The sequence below is a fragment of the Mesoplodon bidens genome, assembly GCF_964165515.1.
Source record: "Mesoplodon bidens genome assembly, chromosome: 8".
Taxonomy (NCBI): domain Eukaryota; kingdom Metazoa; phylum Chordata; class Mammalia; order Artiodactyla; family Ziphiidae; genus Mesoplodon; species Mesoplodon bidens.
In genome coordinates, this window is record NC_138165.1 from 21,571,262 (window position 1) to 21,597,305 (window position 26,044).

At 39.9% G+C, this 26,044-nt stretch overlaps 1 protein-coding gene across 1 annotated transcript in view; it reads left to right on the plus strand.

The window, feature by feature from the left end:
• PDE11A (phosphodiesterase 11A) overlaps positions 1-26,044 on the plus strand; it is a 454,637-nt gene that overhangs the window by 49,068 nt on the left and 379,525 nt on the right. Inside the window, exon 2 of the mRNA XM_081242289.1 lies at positions 11,041-11,199. Within this exon, the coding sequence (XP_081098415.1) occupies positions 11,041-11,199 (159 nt within the window). The remainder of the gene's footprint in view (positions 1-11,040; positions 11,200-26,044) is intronic.

A 26,044-nucleotide genomic window follows, 5' to 3' on the forward strand; every position in this document is an offset into this window, starting at 1 on the left:
TTCATCTGCTGTGTGTTTCTCTGTCTTCTCATTTTGCTTAACTTACTGTGTTTGGAGTCTCCTTTTCGCAGACTGCAGGTTCATAGTTCCTGTTGTTTTTGGTGTCTGCCTGCAATGGCCCTGGTTGGTTCAGTGGGTTGTGTAGGCTTCCTGGTGGAGGGGACTGGTGCCTGTGTTCTGGTGGATGAGGCTGGATCTTGTGTTTCTGATGGGCAGGATTATTTCTAGTAGTATGTTTTGGGGCATCTGTGAACTTATTATGATTTTAGGCAGCCTCTCTGCTAATGGGTGGGGTTGTGGTCCTGTCTTGCTAGTTGTTTGGCATAGGGTGTCCAGCATTGTAGTTTGCTGGTCATTGAGTGGAGCTGGGTCTTAGCATTGAGTTGGTTATCTTTTGGAGAGCTTTCGCCATTTGATATTACATGGGGCCAGGAGATCTTTCGTGACCAACATCCTGAACTTGGCTGTCCCACCTCAGAGGCACAGACCTGACACCCCACCAGAGCACCAAGACCCTCTCAGCCACACAGCTCTCTCTGGGCTTCTATTTCAGTAACAACAATGTGACTCTGAATGGTGTAGGCCACTTTTTTCACCAATTGTCTGAGGAGAAGTCTAAGATTACTTTTTAACATTAAACTTCTGTCAAACAGAAACAGTAACTTCCACATATTAATAGTAAAACCTAGATAACATATGTATTAAAATATAACTTATCCATTTTGATACTAGAAATTACTGTATTTGCCATAAATGTGGGAAAGTCAGAATCTGATTGGTACAGCTGTTTACCAGTTAGTTACATTTGGGGGCCAACTTTTCAGGTTGTCTCAGTTGGTCACAGTGGGAAGAGTAAAATAGGCTTTCTGTTGGAGGTGGTCCTTGTTGGGTTTTTTTTTAAACCCAGAGCTTTTATTTAATTTTCCTTTCAGTTTTATCCAGATTTAATTGACATACAGCACAGTACAAGTTTAACATGTACAGCATAATGATTTGACTGAAATACATCATAAAATGATTACCACAATAAGTTTAGTGAACATCCATCATCTTGTATAGATACAAAACTAAAGAAGTAGAAAAAAATTTTCCCTTGTGATGAGAAGTCTTAAGATTTCCTCTCTTAACAACTTTCAAATATGACACACACAGTTTTCATTATATGATGTTGTACATTATATCCCTAGTGCTTATTTGTCTGATAACTTGAAGTTTGTGCCTTTTGACTACCTTAATCCAATTCCCCCTTCCCCCAAGCCCTGCCTCTTGTAACCACAAATCTGATTTCTTTTTCTATGATCCTTGTTAGGTTTTAACAAATAAATGAGACCAAATCTCTGGTGTGTCTCTGTTAATCTGTACCCCTGATTCAGATCTGGCTTTTCATACATCACTCTTCTGACCTTGGCTTTCCCTATATTCCCTGGTTCCTGACTGTTTGGCTTTGAATCACAACTCCATGTTGACAATCCCTTGTCCATATTTACAGACTTCATGGCCTTCTTGGTTCCACCTGTAGCCTCACCTCCCTGATTCCCCAAAGTTCTTAGATGGCTCCACTGTGACAGGAAGAAAGGTGCTTCTGGCCAGCTGACTCTTCCTATGGCTATCTCTTCATATACTGGTCTTTGGCTCAGACACTTTAATTATACACAATAAATCTTATAGAAATGGAGTTGAATTTTAACTCTACATACAATTTATCTGCACATTTACAATATATCCTTAGTAGATATCTGTGCTATGTATTAAAGAAGTTTAAGATTTCACCATTTTCTTTCATACCACCTCATCAACTTTGGTTTCACCTGTGCTGTGGTTCTTCCATTTTCCTGTGTCTTATGCCTTGAGATATATTTGTATTTCTCATAAGAAAGATAAATAATAATAGTCATGATGACAACAATAAGACAGGACCAAAGAAAAGTGCCAACTAAGAAAGGCAGAACAAAGAAATAAGATCAGCAAACCAAGTTTACTTTAGAAACGCACCTAAAGGACAGTGACTTGGTAATAACAATGACCAATAACAAAGTAACTTGGTAATAACAATGGCTCCTTCTAAACCTCATATTAAATTCTTTTATGGTGTCTATTAACCACTAATTCAGCTTGGAAGACTTAATTGAAAGTGTGCCCATTAAGCATTTACCAAATAGAGGTGACCTGTACATATTTATAAACTGCTTCACCACCTACCACACCACTTCAGGTCCGTAAGAGTGACGCTTCCAAAACATACATACTTTTTGGTAATATTTTATACTATTTAAAGCTCTACACGTTTCTTTGTGAAAGAATTCAGAGACAAGATTCTTGTTTGCTGTTGAGCAATGACATTCTGTGAATACATATTAGGAACAACCATGATAATTTTGCACTTTTTCTCAGCAAGTATCAAATTAGGATGCCCAAAGCGTTAGCTATCTGCTTACCACATGCTCTGTCTTTGTTTTTGTGCAGTATATTCTCAAGTCTTCCATCAGTTCAGAACAATTAGTTATATGCTTCCTTGTATGGAGAAAAGCAGAATAGTACATTTCAAATGATTAAAGACTAATCAGAATTTTTGAGAGCTTAGCTTTCCAAGCAGTTTTTGGAAAATAAGTGATGTTTATGATCAGTCATAAATGTAAGGAGATGCTTTTATGAATTGGAGTTAAATGAGTGTTACTAATTGATGCACCAATAAAAGCAATTTTCTTTTAAGCTTCAGACAGTGGGCAGTCCTTTGGTTTGAGTTTCAATGGCATATTCATTTTATATCTTATATTTCCATTAGCTTCTCTACATTGCAGCTCCATAAGGCATTTGAAAGAGGATGTAGATGAAATGTGGGACTGAACTTGGTCTCCAAACCTTTCTTTGTTGAGGGGAGGATAGGAGGGTTCTGGGTAAGGTATGCAGGCCCAGTGTATTAAGCCTATGAGGAAAGTGGATGGAAAACATAACAAACTGAAACAAAACAAAAGCTAACCAACAGTCTTGTTCTGAAAGCACTAAAGCAGTGGTTTACAAGACCCCTCAGACCTTTGGAGGCCTTGGATTTATTAAGGGACTTTGATGCAGTGGTTCTTAACCCAGACCAACAGTTAGAAGTCAGATCCCCTGCACAATCCCTCCTCCCACTGATTATGATTTAATCAGTCAGAATGGGGCTAGGGCATCAGTAGTTACCTAAAGCTCCTCAAGTGATTCCAATGTTAGGAACAGTTGCCAACCACTGCTCTATTCTTATGAATACCTAACAGTGGTTGTAGACTGAAGAATTACCATATATGCACACATCTTGTATTACTTTTCCTCTATAATTTATGGACACAATAACTCAGATACAAATTCATTAAACATTTCATGGAGTTAAGAGGACCTTTTTGCATTTACATGTTTTCTCATCCATATGTTCTAAATACATAATTCTCATCACGTGGATGTTCTCAGACTTGAAGAGTTTGATCATCTTGGCCCTGAAGGACCCAAGGTAGAGTTGAAACTGTGGTTAAAACAATCACCCTTATAGGTTAAATGGTGGTCAAGACTAGGGTGTCCAATGCTGGACACCCTATGCCATGGTCAATTATCCATGAGCACTGGATAATTTTACTATAAAGTGTTGGGGAGAGAAACCTTAAACACAGAGAGGGTAAAAGAGATCTTATGTGACCCATCCTTGCTATGAGTCTGAATAAGATTCTTAGCTCTGGCTCCTGCCTTAGGGAGCCTTGAGTGGCTTCTCTGAGAAAGTGAAAAGAAGAAAGGATAGGTTCCCTTTTGCTTTGAGGCTTCTTATGTGCCTCAAAAATATGTCTCCCTAGGGCTGGCTGGGATTCTCGAGTGTAGTAAACATAGCTCTTTTTTCAAGGACCTGCAAGCTCAGACTTCAGAAGTTGGTTCTTTCTACAGCCTTAGTGGACTTTGCTGGTGGGACCCACTTTCTGGGTGTGTTCTGTGACATCATGTTCAACTCAGGAATGTGCAGAGGAGGCTGCACTTGCAAGGTCCTGGGTCAGAAGTACATGCACTTACTGTTCTCTCTGTAGTGGGCACAGGTCAGTTCCATTGCTAAAAAGTCAAAACTGCTTTTGGCCTTATGACTTTATTTTTTAAATATTAAAAATCAGGGTGCTTCCCTGGTGGCGCAGTGGTTGAGAGTCCGCCTGCCGATGCAGGGGACACGGGTTCGTGCCCCGGTCCGGGAAGATCCCACATGCCGCGGAGTGGCTGGGCCCATGAGCCATGGCCGCTGGGCCTGTGCGTCCGGAGCCTGTGCTCTGCAACGGGAGAGGCCACAACAGTGAGAGGCCCGCGTACCGCAAAAAAAAAAAAAATATATTAAAAATCATAGCTGTGTCACATGCAAAAAGTAGGTCTACACAAAAGCACTGAGAAGATCCCTGCACTTCTCAAGAACAGTTATACTTAAAGTATCTGTGCTACAAAAAATATTATGACATAAAAATACTCGAAGCAAAAAAGAGTCTGCCACATTCATAAGAAACTCATTCCAGATTTTAATAACCTTATTAAAGAAGCCCTTACTTTAATTTATTAGAAATCTCTCCTGTTGTAGATCATTTCTTATTTTTTTGTCCTAAAGGAGATGAATAAAAATTGGACACCATTCTCCATGTGATATTTCATTATAGACCTAGAGGCTTTTGTTAGTTTCCTACTCAAGTTTCCATCTCCAGCAGTAAATAGGCCCAATGTTTCTACCTTCTCATTGCTCCTGTCTCCTCTGTACCTGGCCTTCTGTGAAGCTTTGCTGGTGAGTGTGGTGAAGACCTCAAGTGAAGTTATTGAGCAGAATCCCTCATTCTTATCTAATTAGTCTCTTCTTTGCCTTCCTTTTCCTGAAATTAAAACATCTGTCTATCTATCTATCTACCTACCTACCTACCTACCTATATCTCAAACTACTTTGGGGGCAGTACCACTGTGTGGATGGCCCATAGTTAACTAAACCTCAAAACATCCACAAGGGAACTCCTATTTCCCCATCAGAAGCTGTCCCCTCCCTGTGTTCCTCACTCAGGGAATCTACCACTCACCCAGGTACCAGCACTGGCTATATGCAGCTATTTTTTACTTCTCTAGCATTAGCAACCTTACATCAAATTAATCAGCAAGTCCTATTGATTCTCCCTCCTAAATATCTTTCAACTCAGTCCTTTCCCATCACCCCTACCACCAATAGCCACCATCCCAGTCCAGAGATGTTTTTTCTCTCACCTAGACTTCTTGCCTCCCTTTCATTCTTTTTTTTTTTTTTTCTTTTTTCTTTTTGCGGTACGCGGGCCTCTCACTGCTGTGGCCTCTCCCGTTGCGGAGCACAGGCTCCGGATGCGCAGGCCCAGCGGCCATGGCTCACGGGCCCAGCCGCTCCGCGGCATATGGGATCCTCCCAGACCGGGGCACGAACCCGTATCCCCTGCATCGGCAGGCGGACTCTCAACCACTGCGCCACCAGGGAGGCCCTCCCTTTCATTCTTTACATGTAAGCCATAATAACTCTTTTCTAAAATGAAGAATCATCCATATTACTCCCACCTACCTTCTTAAAACCCTCTAGTGACTCCCTCTTCCTCTATGGTAAATTTACAATTCAAAACCTGATCGCTAAGCACCCCTTTTTCAGCTTCCAGCTGGTCTTTTTTGTTCCATCTCTGACTCTTCCCTTGAGAACCATCTTCAACTTTTTTAAGTTCCTCAAATTCATCAGCTTCCTATTGCCTCTGAATTTTGAGTACTATTCCCTCTTCCTGGGAAACCAATCCTTTCGCTGTCAGCTTAAAAATTTCACTTTCCTTGGGAGATTCCCCCCCGCCACCCCCCTCCCTCAGACTGTGTGTTCCACAATGCCCTGTGTTTCCTTTACTAATATACTCATTTGTGGTCATTGCTTGGCTAGCAAAATCTATTTTTTGCTATCTTCCATTTTTAAACTTTCCTGCTCTCTGTAACATCAGAGTAATATGTTCCTTTATCTAATTATTTCCTTAGTTTTCTTCATCTCCTGTGATTAATTTATACCTCGATTTGGGGCTCAGCTTTCTTCATTTTCTTAAATTGGAAAATTAATCTAGAGATTAATATAATTGGAAAGTATGCAATTGTATCAGCTCTTCTGACCTCTCATTAGATGGATTATATCAAGTTTTGAGTTAATTTGTGAGAATAATCCCATAAATAGTGTAATGAAGACATGGACAAAGTATGTTTTATGATGCATTATTTTTAAAAAACCATTAAGACTTAATGAAATAAATGTATCTTCCCAGCTTTTAAATTGGAAGATTAACACTTACCACATATGTCAACATAATTATCTTTTTCTCCTCAAGTTACAAGTTTATCAGGTGAGTGTAGAGAGTTGGAAAGATGGTGAGGAGGGTTTACTATATTTTTGTTCCCCCTGGTCATGATGAAGCACCCCTGTGTCTATTGTTGTCATGTGGCTTTGGATATTTTGGCAATGACTACCCCACAGTCTTGGTGGTTGATTTACTCAGAGTTGGACTTTGGTGGATGATGCCCTTCTCCAGAGATACAGACTATCACAAAGGTAAGAGCAGAAAGGCTTGCCTATTCCAGAGTGGATTTTCAAGATATCTCACATGGTCCACACCAATGATATGTAACCACTAGAATACATGCCACTCTCTTTGTTCCTTCTCATTTTAAGGCTTTTCTTATCAGTGAACTTTATTGATCTTACTAGTGACTAAGCCCTTTATCATTTTGGACAATTATTCTCATGTGAGAATCAGCTATGAGCATTTAAAACCAATTAAAAACCAATGCTTCATATTGATTGATTCAATTTGGGATAGGGTGAAGCCCAGGCACTGGTATTTTGAAAACCTTCTCAGGTAATTCTCACATGCAGCCAGGGTGGAGAACCACTGATTTTAGGTTGCAGGATGTACCTCACTGATTTATCAACCTTCTTGACTTTCTTTATATGTAGACTTTCACCTTCATCTCAAACTTCCCCATTCCAGTAGATGGTACTTCCATCTAGATAGTTTCTCAAATTAAAACCTGAGATTCATTCTTCTTTCTCTAGACCCCCATCACCAACCAATTCATTAGGAAGTACTGTAGACTCAACATATCCATCTGTTTTTTCTTAGCTCCATTGCTTTTCTTTTTTTTTTTTTTTTTTTTGTGGTACGCGGGCCTCTCACTGTTGTGGCCTCTCCTGCTGCGGAGCACAGCCTCCAGACGCGCAGGCTCAGCAGCCATGGCTCACGAGCCTAGCCGCTCCGCGGCACGTGGGATCTTCCCGGACCGGGGCACGAACCCGTGTCCCCTGCATCGGCAGGCGGACTCTCAACCACTGCGCCACCAGGGAAGCCCTCCATTGCTTTTCTTTTAACCCAGACCATCTTCTTGCCTAATCTGGACCACTGAAATTTCCTTACTGGTTTCTCCTATTCCAACCCTATATCATCTTCCACAAAGTTCTTAACTTTTAAAAGTTGGTCTTAAACTTTTTATTATAAAATATTTCAAACCTTTAGACAGGAAAAGACCATCAAAGTTTATAGAATTTTAGCACTGTGCTACATTTGCTTCACAGTTTTTTTTTAAAGAAGGAAAATTGTGGTGTTAGAGTTGAAGCCTCCCTCTACCTCTCCCTCATGCTATTTCCTCCCTGGCGGTAACCACTTAGATCGATTTAGACTTTATTATTCCCATGCATGCGTTATACTGTTGCTACATGTATGAATCCATACATAATATTTAGTATTGTTTTTAAATTTTGGTGGTATTATATAGATGGTATCAGATTGCAGCTTGTTTCATTTAACATGTTTTTGATGTTTGTTCATGTTAATACAAGTAGCTTTAGCTTATTCCTTTAAATTGTTGTATAGTATCAAAACAAAACATCATAATTTGTTTATCTTTCTATTGACCAATATTCAAATGATTTCCAGTTTTTTTCTTTTCATAGTTGATATTGCAGTAAACATTTGTGCATCTCTCTTCTGTACATGTACAATAGTATCTCTAAATATATGCCATGGAGTAAAATGTGGGGCCTTAGGGCCTTTTCAACTTTCTAATATTTTGCATAATTACAACACAGTCTTTAAAAAAAAACACCTATTACTCAGGAAATGTGTTGTGGAACACCTCTGGTAAGCCAGTATGAAGTAGTAAATGAGAAATAAAAGCTTTGCTCTCTCAGATATTATATACCAGTGGTGGGAGAACAAATAAACTAAGATGATGATTTCAGAGAATGCTAAGTGCTGCATAATGAATCATAGCATCCTTCTGCTTCAAGATCTTCAGTGATTTTCCATTGCATTTAGGAATAATATAACTCCTGTCTGGTCCTGTAAGACTTGGTACCATCTGGCCCCTGCCTTCCTCTTCCATTTTCCCTTTGGCTTCCTGTGCTCTTGCCTTTGAGTTTTTGGAAATTACTAAGCTTTTTCTTGCTTCAGGACCTTCACGTGTGCATTGTTCCAGGTTCCTGGAAAGTTTTTTCCACCATTATTTGACTGTCAACTTATTACTCGTGACTCAAGTCACAGCTTACTTGTCCTGTCTTCGGAGAAAACTTCCTTGATCCCCATAAAAATAGGTTCCTTCTTTTGAGTCTCTCTCATGGCACCTTGTCTTTTCCTCAGTATCACTTAGCACAATATATGATTATACATTTATATGTCATCTGCCTCACCTACTAAATTTCAAGTTCATTGAAGGCAGGGATGATGCCTCTTTTGTTTCCTGCTGTATCTCCTAGCTCACAGCCTGACACATAATGGTTCCTCAGTGAATGAAAAAAAAAGTAATACAAATTAGTGTTTTTCTGAAAGTTTAGTTGCAGGCTCATTTTGAGCAGGAGATTTGGTTTTGTCTGGGTTTTGATTCCCCTCTCTCCTGAGGGCTCCCCTCTCCCTAACTAAGGGTTTAGAATGGCCTCCATAGGCCCCAGACCAGAATCAGGCCTTATTACAAAGAGGGTTCCTGTTCTTTTGATATCAGGGGTATCACAGAAGTCTTTTGATATTGGCAATATCACAGAGGTCATAGAAGCCCAGCACTGTTTGGTCTTGAAGTTATCACCTTGTCTACAGCCAGCCTTCCTAGGCCCTCAGTCAGATAAAATTCATAGCTCTCGATGGTGGTCGACAGCAGTGCTTTGTTTTTGATTTTTAAGCCTCTTTTAACAAGGAAATATCAAGAGCATTGGGAGAAGCCTCACTTCAGCCCCTGGCTTGAAGCAGTGAGCCTGGATCCAGTTTATCTTCTTCCTTGGAATGTTTTTAGTCCCTATTACCCTTTTAGGAGCCAGTCTTTTCTCTCTCACTCTCCTTTCTTCCTTCTTTTTTCTCCCTTCCCTTCCCTTCCTTTCCTTTCTTCCTTTTTTTTTTTTTGGCCCACTCGGCATGTGGTATCTTAGTTCCCCAACCAGGGATCAAAACCGTGCCCCCTGCAGCGGAAGCACGGAGCCTTAACTACTGGACCACCAGGGAAGTCACTCTCTTTCTTTCTTTCTTCCTCCCTTCCTTCCTTCCTTCCTTTTCTTTCTTTTTCTTTCCATTTGAAAGTAAGTTAAAGGTAGTATGACATTTCACCTCAACATACTCTAGCATGTATATCCTAAAAATAACATTCTCCTACATAATTACAATACCACTATCACACCCAACAAAATTTATATTGATACAATGATATTATCTAATATAAAGTCCTTGTTCAACTTTCTCTAATTGTCTTCCTCCCAAATTGCATAACAATTTTCAATGAAGGATCTCACATTTCATTTAGGTTTCAGGTCTCTTCAGTCTTCTTTAAGCCAGCACAGCTCCCATGGCTTTATCTTTATTTTTAATTTATTTCATCTCTCCTGATATTGACATTTTTGAAAAGTGCAGGTCAGGCTTCTTTTTTTTTTTTTTGCGGTACGCGGCCCTCTCACTGTTGCGGCCTCTCCCGCTGCGGAGCACAGGCTCCAGATGCGCAGGCTCAGCGGACACGGCTCACGGGCCCAGCTGCTCCGTGGCATGTGGGATCTTCCCGGACTGGGGCATGAACCCGCACCCCCTGCATCGGCAGGCGGACTCTCAACCACTGCGCCACCAGGGAAGCCCCAGGCTTCTGATAGAATGAGCAATAATCTGCGTTTTTCTTAATTTTCTTTTCCTGAATGACCAGATTCAGCTCTTTGACAAGAACATTCCACATTCTTGATGATGCTGTGTCCTTATTGCATCACATTAGGAGGCACACATGGTGCTGTTTTGTCTCATTAATGGTGATGCTAAGTTTGATTACTTGTTTAATATGTCCACCAGATAATGGTAAAGACATCTTTTTCTCTTTGAATTTAATGAGGCACTTTGAGACTAAGTGAATACCCTGTTTAATAACAGTTTTTCATCCAATGGTATTGGCATCTATTGATGATCCTTGCTTGTATCCATTATTGTGTCTGTAGTTGCAAAATAGATATTATATAATTTTATCAGTCCTCCTACATTTTTTAGCTGACATTCTGTAAAGAAGCCTTTTACCTCCTCTCTACCCACCACATTAAAAACATTTAAAAAATATTTAAAAAGTATCAGTATGGGCTCATAAGTTCTGTTTTTTTCATAGGATCATTTTGACCAAGGAAACATATTGCTTTTTCTGCATACTTTTTCATAATGCTTAATATATATTTCTTACATGATACTTCATAGCTAGTTTTCTATGTGAAATAACATATTTTAATAAATAGCACAGTGTGAAGTTCTATTAAAAACATTTGCCCCTTCCCCAATTTTGATATATTGTTGTAGTGGGGTTTAAAGTTTCTCTCTTCCTTTACCATGGTTAAAAACTATGGTGGTGATTTATTTTCATTTATATTCCTTTGGTGAATTCAACATGAAATCAAATCTGTTCTTGTTATTAAAAATCCGTGGGGTGAAGTTCCCAGTGATAAGGTATCACACACAGAAACATTCTCTCTCTTTCTCCCTGACAACAATGCAAATGCAGTTAATGATGCCCTCTCTGTCTTACTTTTAGGATCGAAGATTCAATGATGAAATTGACAAGCTAACTGGATACAAGACAAAATCATTACTGTGCATGCCTATCCGAAGCAGTGATGGTGAGATTATTGGTGTGGCCCAAGCGATAAATAAGATTCCTGAAGGAGCTCCATTTACTGAAGATGATGAAAAAGTAAGATTTCATGCTTTTTCTGACTTGTACTTTCCTTCTTGATCACTGATTGCTATTCTCCCTGAAAAGGACAGGAATTAGGTGAATAGCTGTTGGATTAGCCCATTCATGGATCAAAGAGCTTTTTCTCATATTACACGAAATGTGATGGGAGTTCTTTGCTATTTTGTAGAATGTGGTGTAATTGAAAATAATTACTTCATCTTCTTCTTAGCTTACTTTTCATTGCAAGCACTAGTAGTATTCTTGTTATTCCCTAGTCTTTATCTTCCTTATAAATAAGCTTTTTAATTGAGGATCACAGCACTACCACACATGGCCCAGGGAAAGATAGGGGAGTTAGGATGATTACTGTGTTTCAGAAGCTCAGCATTTTCTCTTATAGTTTCATAATTACTGTGAAGAACTGTTTTCTCAGTTTTTAAATAAAAATCTCAATAAAATGAATGTTTTTAATTGTTACTCCAAATTGCTAATAAAAAGAACATTATTTGTGTCCATGAAGAGCAGTTGGCCTTGGTAGAGTGATGTACTTTTTGCTCTGAAATTTTGAGTTCTCTCACCAGCATTTTATTCACCAGCTCATTTTAAAGAGAGACCTTCAAAGAGCTTAAGTTGTGGCTTTGAATCTCTTACCTTCTTATTGAATAGAATCTGGTGGAATATTTATAAGATTTGTGGTAAAAGCAAATCTCAAGTTAGTTTGTTTAAGTTTGATGACTGCCATACTCTTACTTGATTATAAAAGACACTTTATAATTCAACCTTCTGGCTATGAGGTTGCTATTTGCCAGTGCTGATTACTAATGCATTAAATGAATGCAAATGTTCTGGTATAAAAGGTCAACATAAAATATGATTATAAGGAGACAAGATTTTTTAAGTGTGAAGTGAGTCCTTTATTGAGGTCATTTCTGTAGTCAAATTTGAGCAACCCAGATCCCAGAAAATGTTTATAAACTCTTAGAGCATAATAGGACCTCAGGCAAGGTCTTACCAATTCAATAATCAACTACAGTGTTCAAGACACTTGTGTTGGGGCCATAAGAGACAAAGATAAATCCCAGATGTGCTATGCCATGCAAGAACTGCACAAGGAGGAAGGCAAGGTCAGCAGTAAGATGTTCTAGGACATGCTGTGATGGCCTAGGAAAGGGAGGATGAGTCTTACTTGAAGAATCTGAAGAGGCTTTGATCTGATCTCTGAAGAAAGTGTAGGCTTCCCTAAGACAGAGCCAGGTGAGAAGGTGAGGCTGTTTAGGAACATATAAAATATAGTCTACCTCATTCACTATGCAAATGTTCCCATGGGATGTACAGATAGAACAAAAATTTTATTTTGTGCATTTTGTACCGAAGATGACAGAGTCCTATAATTATGTCCCTCTTATAAGGACTTAGATAGAAGGATTTGAGCTTTGTCTTTCTAAACATAACAGCCACATGCCCACATCTCCCAAACCATTGAGTTTATACACAGATATTAGTCCTGCCTTCACTCTGTCTCTTTCATTTAAGAGGATCCCATTATATATTTAATTTTCATCTGTGATTCCATTTATGTTAGATTTGTTTTCTGGACTTTTCTCATTGGATTTATACTTACGATGTAGGGCTTCATGAGCTCTGGACGGTTTAAAGGGAAGGTATGCACAGAGCTTTGTCCCTGTCTTGAACAGCATCAATGCTTAGCTCTCCTGAGTACGAGAGCTGGGACTGAGCTCCAGCTCGGCTAGAGACAAGCAGCCTGCTCTGGGTGAGCCACTTAACCTCTGACTTTGTTTCCTCTTCTGTTGACTAGACTGTCTACCATTCTACAGTATGATAATTCAGTAATCATTAACAAAAACTTTGTAAAATATAAGAAACTAGGCAAATGTAAACATAAACTTTTTTTTAAACTATCATTTTCCCAAAGAGTTTCAAAATGTTATTCTATATTTGTCACTTATCCCCAGCCAATTTATTTCTTAGGTTTAACTTCATTTGAGTATTTCCTTGCTCAAATGTTATATTTTTTCTCCTCTGCAATTATCCCATGTACCCACAGTAGCATTTTATTTTCCAAGCTCTATGATTTCCTCACCTGATTAAAAAACCCTACTTTAGTCTCACTTCTTGGGAAAAAAACCTTACCACTTAGGTCAGGTAGGTTGTGTTCTTGCAGGTGACACTGGATGGAGAATATTTTTATCTCAAATTTTGTATCTGGCTCTTTTGTGCAAGAATTCTATATATTGTAAACCAAACAAGAGTGGTGAAGAAGAAAAGCAGAAAACAAAATCTAGAAATGATTAATGGGAAAGAACAAGATCTAGAAACTTTTTTTCAAATAAGAGAAAACATTGTGGCATAATGGGTGCATACAGTCCAGATAGTGAGTCTACCTGGGTTGAAGTTCCATCTCAGCCACAGCCTGTGTAACCCTGGGCAAGTTACATAGCTTCTCTATGCTCCCATTTCCTCCTTTTAGGAGAGAGATAATAATAATAATAATAATACGTATCTCCTAAGGCTATACGGGGTTAAATGAGAAAATACAAGGAAAGAACTTGGAAAAGCACCTAGCACTTAGTAAGTGCTCATAAAAGATTAGCTTTTACTGATACAACGTTAATATGTGTAAGATACAGGCAGGTCTCAGTTAAGAAATTACCTTTGTATAATTTAAGTCTCTAAGTTTTTTATATATTTATTTTTTTTGCGGTACGTGGGCCTTTCACTGTTGTGGCCTCTCCCGTTGCGGAGCACAGGCCCTGGACGCACAGGCTCAGCGGCCATGGCTCACGGGCCCAGCCACTCCGCGGCATGTGGGATCCTCCTGGACCAGGGCACGAACCCGTGTCCCCTGCATCGGCAGGTGGACTCTCAACCACTGCACCACCAGGGAAACCCAGTCTCTAAGTTTTTATTAAACACAATGTATATGCCAGTTTCACTGTTGGAGTTTCAACAGCGAAGTGAGGGATATACTTCTTTATAAATTCACAATTCTCTTGTGTGATTGTTTATGCACATACTGTTTTACTTGATTGTACAAGATTATGCTTATACCAATTTGTATTCTACTTTTTTTTTTTTTTTTTTTTTTTGCGGTATGCGGGCCTCTCACTGTTGTGGCCTCTCCCGTTGCGGAGCACAGGCTCCGGACGCGCAGGCTCAGCGGCCATGGCTCACGGGCCCAGCTGCTCCGCAGCATGTGGGATCTTCCCGGACCGGGGCACGAACCCGTGTCCCCTGCATCGGCAGGCGGACTCTCAACCACTGCGCCACCAGGGAAGCCCGTATTCTACTTTTTAAAGTAATTTCTTACATATGTGTCCACATGTGAATGTAGTCTACATTTGCCATTTTTAGAGATTATAAAGTTTTCTTCTTTTTCTATGTTGTTGAGCTTGCACAGTCATTGTCCTATTACTGGAAATTCTGGTTGTTTCCAGTTTTTCACTAACACAAATAGCCCCTGAATGAACATCTTGAACAAGTCACCTTTTTCTTTTGTGTTATTTCCTTGGGTTATATTCTAGAGAAGGAAATTACTGCGTCAAAGGGCAAGAAAAGTTTATAGCTCTTATTCCAAGTTATCAGATAGCTTTCGGAAATACCGAACCCATTTACAACGGTAGCAACGTACATATACCACTCTTCACAGAGCCCTGCCAGATTTGTTCAATTCACATTTTAAAACTCAAATTGCTTTGCCTTAGTCTGCTAGGCAGGCTTCAGAGAACCTCCTCCCGCATTTACCAGTATAAACTCCAGCAACAGAAGTTTCAGTGTTGCCTGCAAGTAAGGAAACACGGGAGGGAAATGGAAGCACAGTGCTTAGGGTTAGGTGAGGGGCACCAGATCAGAGAGCCTTTGGGGCAGGTTCAAGTCTTTGCCTGCTACATGTTAGCTCAGTGACCTTGAGCAAGTTGCCCCATCCCTGTTAGCCTCAGGACCTCCTAGCATTGTGAGGAGTAAAACAGAGCACAGATGTAAAGTGCTTAGGGTAGCACTTATTATCAATAAATGAGCTCCATGAAATCTCACCATCTACTTCAAACCCAAAAGAAAATAATTTGAACCGTATTTGTTATTTTACTTTATACATACAACTGCTATGTCATCGTCCATATGGGTAGTGGTAAATTTATTGCACGTTTAGCATAATGTGATTTGTATGTCCTGATATCTTAAAATGTCAACTTCTGGAGATTATCAGCTGTGTTATGTTTGGTGTAATTCCAAACCATTTTGCAATATTAGAATCAGTAAATTATTTGCCTGAGATAAATTAAAAATTAAATGCGGTGCGTTCATTTCTAGTCTATTTATATCCCTAACATAATTGTCCATAGGATCATGTTGTGTTTCTTGAAAATTCGATACATACCTAAGTTTCAGTGACTGTGCTGTATCATGTAATAGTTGATGGCAGCTCTGAGAAAGGTCACCAAGTCCATTTCCCACCTACCCTGCCCTCATCCAATGCAGGAATCCACCTGACAGATGGTCATCCAGGCTCTGCCTAGAAACTTCCCTTTCAGTGACTTTAAAATCATCATGCTCGGGGCTGGGCTTCAAGATGGTGGAGGAGTAAGACATGGAAATCACCTTCCTTCCCACAAATACATCAGAAATACATCTACATGTGGAACAGCTCCTACAGAACACCTACTGAACGCTGGCAGAAGACCTCAGACTTCCCAAAAGGCAATAAACTCCTGATGTACCTGGGTAGGGCAAAAGAAAAAAACAAAAAACAAGGACAAAAGAATAGGGACGCGACCTGCACCTCTGGGAGGGAGCTGTGAAGGAGGAAAAGTTTCCACACACTAGGAAGTCCCTTCACTGGTGGAGACGAGGGGTGGCTGTGGGGGAAGCTTCAGAGCCACGGAGGAGAGCACAGCAACAGGGGTGCAGAGGGCAAAGGGGAGAGATTCCTGCACAGAGGATTGGTGCCGACCAGCACTCACCAGCCTGAGAGGATTGTCTGCTCACCTGCCGGGGTGGGTGGGGGCTGGGAGCTGAGGCTCGGGCTTCAGAGGTTGGATCCCAGGGAGAGGACTGGGGTTGGCTGCGTGAACACAGCCTGAAGGGGGCTAGTGCTCTACATCTAGCTGGGAGGGAGTCCTGGAAAATGTCTGGACCTGCCTAGGAGGCAAGAGACCATTGTTTCAGGGTGTGCGAGGAGAGGGGATTCAGAGCACCTCCTAAATGAGCTCCAGAGATGGGCGCAAGCCGCAGCTACCAGCATGGACACCAGAGACGGGCATGAAATGCTAAGCCTGCTGCTGCAGCCACCAAGAAGCCTGTGTGCAAGCACAGGTCACTATCCACACCTCCCCTCCCAGGAGCCTGTGCAGCCCGCCACTGCCAGGGTCCCATGATCCAGGGACAACATCCCCGGGAGAACACACGGTGCAACTCAGGCTGTTGCAACATCACGCCAGCCTCTGCTGCCACAGGCTGGCTCCGCATTCCGTACCCCTCCCCCGCCAGGCCTGAGTGAGCCACAGCCCACTAATCAGCCGCTCCTTTAAACCCGTCCTGTCTGGGTGAAGAACAGATGCCAGAGGGCAACCTACACAAAGAGATGGGGCCAAATCCAAACCTGAACCCCAGGGGCTCTGTGAACAAAGATGGCAAAGGGAAATTTCTCCCAGCAGCCTCAGGAGCAGCGGATTAAATCTCCACAATGAACCTGATGTACCCTGCATCTGTGGAATACCTGAATAGACAACGAATCATCCCAAAACTGAGGTGGTAGACTTTGGGAGCAACTATAGACTTGGGGTTTGCTTTCTGCATCTAATTTGTTTCTAGTTTTATGTTTATCTTAATTTAGTATTCAGAGCTTATTATCATTGGTAGATTTGTTTATTGATTTGGTTGCTCTCTTCCCTTTTTTTTTTTATAAATATATATATATATATATATTTTTCCTTTTTCTCATTCTGTGAGTGTGTGTCTATATGCTTCTTTGTGTGATTTTTGTCTGTATAGGTTTGCTTTTACCATTTGTCCTACCGTTCTGTCTGTCCATTTCTTTTTTTTAGTATAGTTTTTAGCGCTTGTTATGATTGGTGAATTTCTTTTGTGGTTTGGTTTCTGTCTTCTTTCTTTGTTTTTACTTTTTAAAGTTTTTAATAATATATATATTTTTTATTTTAATAACTTTATTTTATTTTTATTTATTTATTTTTTATTTTTTACTTTCTTTCTTTTCTCCCTTTTATTCTGAGCTGTGTGGCTGACAAGGTCTTGGTGCTCTGGCCAGGTGTCAGGCCTGAGCCTCTGAGGTGGGAGAGCCGAGTTCAGGACATTGGTCCACCAGAGACCTCCTGCCCCGTGTAATATCAGAGGGCCAAACTTCACCCAGAGATCTCCATCCTAATGCTAAGACCCAGCTCCACTCAATGACCAGCAAGCTGCAGTGCTGGACACCCTATGCCAAACAAGTAGCAAGACAGGAACACAACCCCACCCATTAGCAGAGAGGCTGCCTAAAACCATAATAAGTTCACAGACACCCCAGAACACACCACTGGACATGGTCCTACCCACCAAAAAGACAAGATCCAGCCTCATCCACCAGAACACAGGCACCAGTCCCCTGCACCAGGAAGCCTACACAACCCACTGAAACAACCTTACCCACTGGGGGCAGACACCAAAAAGAAAAAGAACTACGAACCTGCAGCCTGAGAAAAGGAGACCCAAAACACAGTAAGTTAAGCAAAATGAGAAGACAGAGAAATACACAGCAGTTGAAAGAGAAAGGTAAAAACCCACCAGACCAAACAAATGAAGAGGAAATAGGCAGTCTACCTGAAAAGATTTCAGAGTAATGATAGTAGAGATGATCCAAAATCTTGGAAATGGAATGGAAAAAATACAAGAAACGTTTAACAAGGACCTAGAAGAACTAAAGACAAACAAACAATGATGAACAACACAATAAATGAAATTAAAAATTCTCTAGAAGGAATAAGTAGCAGAATAACTGAGTCAGAAGAACGGATAAGTAACCTGGAAGATGAAAGAGTGGAAATAACTACTGCGAAGCAGAATAAAGAAAAACGAATGGAAAGAATTGGGACAGTCTCAGAGAACTCTGGGACAACATTAAATGGACCAACATTCAAATTATAGGGGTCCCAGAATAAGAGAAAAAGAAAGGGACTGAAAAAATATTTGAAGACATTATAGTTGAAAACTTCCCTAATATGGGAAAGGAAATGGTCAAGTCCGGGAAGCGCAGAGAGTCCCATACAGGATAAATCCAACAAGAAACATGCCAAGACACATATAAATCAAGCTATCAAAAGTTAAATACAAAGACAAAATATTAAAAGTGGCAAGGGAAAAGGAACAAAAAACATACAAGGGAATCCCCATAAGGTTAACAGCTGATCTTTCAGCAGAAACTCTGCAAGCCAGAAGGGAGTGGCAGAACGTATTGAAAGTGATGAAAGGGAAAAACCTACAACCAAGATTATTCTACCCAGCAAGGATCTCATTCAGATTCGATGGAGAAATTAAAACCTTTACAGACAAGCAAAAACTAAGAGAATTCAGCACCACCAAACCAGCTTTACAGCAAATGCTAAAGGAACTTCTGTAGGAAGGAAACACAAGAGAAGGAAAAGACCTGCAATAACAAACCCCAAACAATTAAGAAAATGGTAACAGGAACATACATATTGATAATTACCTTAAATGTAAATGGATTAGATGCTCCAACCAAAAGACAGAGACTGGCTGAATGGATACAAAAACAAGACCCGTATATATGCTGTCTACAAGAGACCCACTTCAGACCTAGGGACACATACAGACCAAAAGTAATGGGATGGAAAAAGATATTCCATGCAAATGGAAATCAAAAGAAAGCTTGAGTAGCAATTCTCATATCAGACAAAATAGACTTTAAAATAAAGACTATTACAAGAGACAAAGAAGGACACTACATAATGATCAAAGGATCAATCCAAGAAGAAGATATAACAATTGTATATATTTATGCGCCCAACATAAGATCACTCAAAACATAAGGCAAATCCTAACAGCCATAAAAGGGGAAATCGACAGTAACACAATCATAGTAGGCGACATTAATACCCCACTTTCACCAAAGGACAGATCTTCAAAACTGAAAATAAATAAGGAAACACAAGCTTTAAATGATACATTAAACAACATGGACTTAATTAATATTTACTGGACATTCCATCCAAAAACAACAGAATACACTTTCTTCTCAAGGGTTCATGGAACATTCTCCTGGATAGATCATATCTTGGGCCACAAATCAACCCTTGGTAAATTTAAGAAAATTGAAATCGTATCAAGTATCTTTTCTGACCACAGTGCTATGAGACTAGATATCAATTACAGGAAAAAAAACTGCAACAAATACAAACACATGGAGGCTAAAGAATACACTACTAAATAACCAAAAGATCACTGAAGAAATCCAAGAGGAAATAAAAAAAATACCTAGAAATAAATAACGACGGAAACATGACGACCCAGAACCTATAGGATGTAGCAGAAGCAGTTCTAAGAGGGAAGTTGATAACAATACAATCCTACCTCAAGAAAGAAGAAACATCTCAAGTAAACAACCTAACCTTTCACCTAAAGCAATTAGAGAAAGAAGAACAAAACCCCTCCAAAGTTAGCAAAAGGAAAGAAATCATAAAGATGAGATCAGAAATAAATGAAAAAGAAATGAAGGAAATGATAGCAGCGGTCAAAAACTAAAAGCTGGTTCTTTGAGAAGATAAACAAAATTGATAAACCTTTAGCCAGACTGATCAAGAGAAAAAGGGAGAAGACTCAAATCAATAGAAATAGAAATGAAAAAGGAGGTAACAAGTGACACTGCAGAAATACAAAGGATCATGAGAGATTACTACAAGCAGCTATATGCCAAAAAAATGAACAACCTGGAAGAAATGGACACATTCCTTGAAAAGCACAACCTTCCAAGACTGAACCAGGAAGAAATAGAAAATATAAACAAAACAGACCAATCACAAGCACTGAAATAGAGATTGGAATTAAAAATCTTCCAACAAACAGAAGTCCAGGACCAGATGGCTTCACAGGTAAATTCTATCAAACATTTGGAGAAGAGCTAACACCTATCCTTCTCAAACTCTTCCAAAATGTAGCAGAGGGAGGAACACTCCCAAACTCATTCTACGAGGCCACCATCACCCTGATCCCAAAACCAAAGATGTCACAAAGAAAGAAAACTACAGGCCAATATCACTGATGAACATAGATGCAAAAATGCTCAACAAAATACCAGCAAACAGAATCCAGCAGCACATTAAAAGGATCATACACCATGATCAAGTGGGGTCATCCCACGAATGCAAATATTCTTCAATATATGCAAATCAATCAGTGGGATACACTATTTTAACAAATTGAAGGAGAAAAACCATATGATCATCTCAATAGATGCACAAAAACTTTTGACAAAATTCAACACCCATTTATGATCAAAACCCTCTAGAGTAGGCATAGAGGGAACCTCAACATAATAAAGGCCATATATGACAAACCCACAGCCAACATCATTCTCAATGGTGAAAAAACTGAAAATATTTTCACTAAGATCAGGAACAAGACAAGGTTGTCCACTGTCCCCACTATTATTCAACATAGTTTTGGAAGTTTTAGCCACAGCAGAGAAGAAAAAGAAATAAAAGGAATCAAAATTGAAAGTAAAGAATAAAAGTTATCCAAATCAGAAAAGAAGAATCTAAATCGGAAAAGAAGTAAAGCTGTCACTGTTTGTAGATGACATGATACTATATAGAGAATCCTATAGATGCTACCAGAAAACTACTAGAGCTAATCAATGAATTTGGTAAAGTAGCAGAATACAAAATTAATGCACAGAAATCTCTTGCATTCCTATACCCTAATGATGAAAAATCTGAAAGAGAAATTAAGGAAACACTCCCATTTACCATTGCAACAAAAAGAATAAAATACCTAGGAATAAGCCTCCCTAAGGAGACAAAAGACCTGTATGCAGAAAACTATAAGACACTGATGAAAGAAATTAAAGATGATCCAAACAGGTGGAGAGATATACCATGTTCTTGGATTGGAAGAATCAACATAGTGAAAATGACTCTACTACCCAAAGCAATGTGCAGATTCAATGCAATCCGTATTAAGCCACCAATGGCATTTTTCACAGGACTAGAGCAAAAAATTTCACAATTTGTATGGAAACACAAAAGACCCCGAATAGCCAAAGGAATCTTGAGAAAGAAAAACAGAGCTGGAACAATCAGTCTCCCTGACTTCCATCTCTACTACTGGAGCAATCAGTCTCCCTGGCTTCCAACTCTACTACAAAGCTACAGTAATCAAGACAGTATGGTACTGGCACAAAAACAGAAATATAGATCAGTGGAACAGGAGAGAAAGCCCAGAGATAAACCCACACACTTATGGTCACCTTATCTTTGATAAAGGAGGCAAGACTATACAATGGAGGAAAGACAGACTATTCAATAAGTGGTGCTGGGAAAACTGGACAGGTACATGTAAAAGAATGAAATTAGAACACTCCCTAACACCATACACACAAATAAACTCAAAATGGATTAAAGACCTAAATGTAAGGCCAGACAGTATAAAACTGTTAGAGGAAAACGTAAGCAGAACACTCTATGACATAAATCACAGCAAGATCCTTTTTGACCCACCTCCTAGAGAAATGGAAATAACAACAAAAATAAACAAATGGGATCTAATGAAACTTAAAAGCTTTTGCACAGCAAAGGAAACCATAAACAAGATGAAAGACAGCCCTCAGAATGGGAGAAAATATTTGCAAATGAAGCAACTGACAAAGGATTAATTTCCAAAATTTACAAGTAGCTCATGCAACTGAATATTAAAAAAACAAACAACCCAATCCAAAAATGGGCAGAAGACCTAAATAGACATTTCTCCAGAGAAGATATATAGATTGCCAACAAATACATGAAAGAATGCTCAACATCACTAATGATTGGAGAAATGCAAGTCAAAACTACAATGAGGTGTCACCTCACACCAGTCAGAATGGCCATCATCAAAAAATCTACAGACAATAAATGTTGGAGAGGGTGTGGAGAAAAGGGAACACTCTTGCACTGTTGGTGTGAATGTAAATTGATATAGCCACTATGGAGAACAGTATGGAGGTTCCTTAAAAAACTAAAAATAGAACTACCATATGACCCAGCAATCCCAGTACTGGGCATATATCCTAAGAGAAGCATAATTCAAAAAGGGTCCTGTACCACAATGTTCATTGCAGCTCTATTTACAATAGCCAGGACATGGAAGCAACCTAAATATCCATCAACAGATGAATGGATAAAGAAGATGTGGCACATATATACAATGGAATATTACTCAGCCCTCAAAAGAAACTAAGTTGAGTTATTTATAGTGAGGTTGATGGACCCAGATTCTGTCATACAGAGTGAAGTAAGTCCGAAAGAGAAAAAACAAATACCGTATGTTAACACATATATTTGGAATCTAAAAAAAAAAATGGTTGTGTAGAATGTAGGGGCAGGACAGGAATAAAGACGCAGACGTAGAGAATGGACCTGAGGATACTGAGAGGGCGGAGGGGAATCTGAGACGAAGTGAGAGAGTGGCATGTACCTATATACACTACCAAATGTAAAACAGATAGCTAACGTGAAGCAGCTGCATAACACAGGGAGATGTGCTCGGTGCTTTGTGCCCACATAGAGGGGTGGGATAGGGAATGTGGGAGGGAGCCGCAAGAGGGAGGTGATATGGCGATATATGTATATGCATAGCTGATTCACTTTGTTATAAAGCAGAAACTAACACAGCAATATGAAACAGGTATACTCCAATAAAGATGTTTAAAAAAATCATCAGGGCTTCCTTGGTGGTGCAGTGGTTGAGAGTCCACCTGCCGATGCAGGGGACACGGGTTCGTGCCCCGGTCCGGGGAGATCCCACATGCCCCGGAGTGGCTGGGCCCGTGAGCTATGGCCGCTGAGCCTGCGCATCCGGAGCCTGTGCTCCGCAATGGGAGAGGCCACAACAGTGAGAGGCCCGCGTACCGGAAAAACAAAACAAAACAAAACACAAAAACAACAACAACAACAACAACAAAATCATCATGCTCTTTAAAGTTTTTGCAGAATTAGCAAGAATTTTATCGGTAGTGGTTAGAGTTTTGTGTGAAATACAGTCTGCCATATGCACGTATTAATAATTTAAGTTACATACTGACAAGTTACTAGTTTGGTAGTTCACATTGTAACTGCACCCAAAAGCAGATCATACAGAAGAGACGGTCAGAATTTCCTGGTTTACCTCATGCGTTTCCAGTAAATGTTCCTATTTTTCCGTGATATGTATAAGCTAGCTGATTTCGGTCGTATGACTAGATTCCTTGCATTCAGTTAATTTATTGCTTCATTTTCCTGAGTGAGTAAAAGGAAGTGTTATTTTGCAGAATAAAGTAATGAGACCTCGATAGGAGCAAACATTTGAGTTCTGTCAAGTTGTATGTGCACAGCAGAGGAAACCTGGGATATGGAAATAAGCATGGGCTCTTATCTGACCTTCCTAGATTGTCTATACCTGGGCCTCAAAGGAGCTATTTCTTATTGCATTGTTGCATGAAGACTATGTCTATTGCGGTTACTTTCCAACAGCCGACATATAAGAAGTTGTGGCTTGAAGTTCTTTGGCTAATCTGTATAGGGTCTCTTTAGCCTGTGATCACCTCTCTCCAGCTCATAATTTGGAGCGTTCAGCTACCCTGCTATTCTCCTTCGTGCCAACATGTTCAGACACCCTGCAGAGCTGGGATGCAGCCAGCTGAGCTTGGCTGCCACAGGACTGGCCACATTCCAAGAACTTGTTATGGTTGATGCTGCCCTGCCAGTTGGTGTTGAGGATGGTGCACAAATGATGCTAATGAGTCTTGCAAAAGCTGGAGTTTTGCTATTTGCAGCAGGACTGAGACTCACAGCCAGATAAGGGAAGGATTTCATAAGCTCTTGGTCTTACATTTTTAAACTGTTCCTGATTTTGTGAAGGCCAATGTGTAGGATCCTGGTGAGATGTCACGGGTGCAAAAGCTATTAAATTTCACATTAGTGGGGCAGGAGGATGTTGAATACTTCACGCTGATAGGGGTAACAAATTGGTGGTCCCAGAGATGTATGACTTGCATGGTATTGGACTGGCATAAGATTGAATTTGTTTTTTTTTTGGAAAGCCTTTAGACGTGCCTACAAGCTCCAGTTCTGCCGTAATAGCCAATCCCCAAGTTACTAGTCAATTTAATAAAATCAGCTTAAGCAAAGTTGGGCAGGTTTTTTTCTGTCATCTTATGAAGAGTTAGATTCTATATGAAGGTACTTTTCAAAAGTGCTTTTCAAATTGTTATTTTTCAAAAATCTTATTATATGTGTGGCTAGTGGTCCTATAACTCTGTTATGTGGTTTGTATTAATACTGCATTGTCTTTTGGATACCCAAATGTTAAACGAGCAGTGAGTTAACTAATTGTAAGAAGTGGCCTTTTTCCCTCTTTCCTGTCTATATTCCAATTAAGTTAGATTTTCGAAACTGTTGCAATAAAATTAGAATAAAAAATCAGTGTTTGGCAAAAGGTTTTAGAAGTCCTGGCAGATGGCTCATGATTTCAAGTTATATTCAATTAATAAGATTTCAGTCCTGAAAAAATTTGGATTGAATTTCATAACTTGTTCATTGCAATATCTTGTCTACATTTAAACTGTCTAGTCAGTGCACTATTTGCCTTTTAACATCTATTACCCAGGTCGTGTGTAATCACTGAAGCTACAAGAGCTTCAAGACCTATTTCATGTTGTGTGTTCACTGGACTACGTCTGACTGAGAATTTCAGAAAGAAACAATATTTACAAGAAAACTATTACCAACACAGTATCTGTCAGAACTCAGGTTCAACTTCAGGGAATTTTTTTCTATTGGAGAAGTACTGTCTCTGACTTTTAGCTCTATTCTCTGCCTCTTCCTTAAGCAGGGTCTAAATTTGGGGAAAGAGTGTGAGTCTGCCTGCCAGGGTCAGCTTAAGGGTTAACACTCAACAAAAACTGGGGACTTCTCTGGTGGCACAGTGGTTGGGAATCTGCCTGCCAGTGCAGGGGACATGGGTTCGAGCCCTGGTCCGGGAAGATCCCATATGTCATGGAGCAGCTAAGCCTGTGTGCCACAACTACTGAACCTGTGCTCTAGAGCCTGCAAGTCACAACTACTGAGCCCACGTGCCACAACTACTGAAGCCTGTGTGCTTAGAGCCCGTGCTCTGCAACAAGAGAAGCCACTGCAATGAGAAGCCCGCGCACCGCAATGAAGAGTAGCCCCTGCTCACCACAGAGAAAAAGCCCTCATGCAGCAATGAAGACCCAAAGCAGCCAAAAATAAATAACTAAATGAATAATTTTTTAAAACAAAGAAACAAACAAAAGCTGGTCATTCTGCCCCTGATTTGGTCATGTCCTTCCTACTCCTGTACCTTTACTCATACTCTTATCTGATTGCACAAAATTCTCCTCTTCTTCACCCTCTTTCAAGGTTTAAGTCAAATCCTGTCATCTTAAGTAGGTACTATTCCAAAATCGATTATTACTTGTCCTTAATAGTGGTTCCTAATGTTTTATAGTTTAGCTTTTTTTTTCAGATGTCCCCAGGGATTGCAGTTGGATTTTGACTAACCATTCATTGAGAAAATATATAATGACCAAATATTCAGGAACTAAAAATATCAATAATACAACAGTTGGCAAAATGAA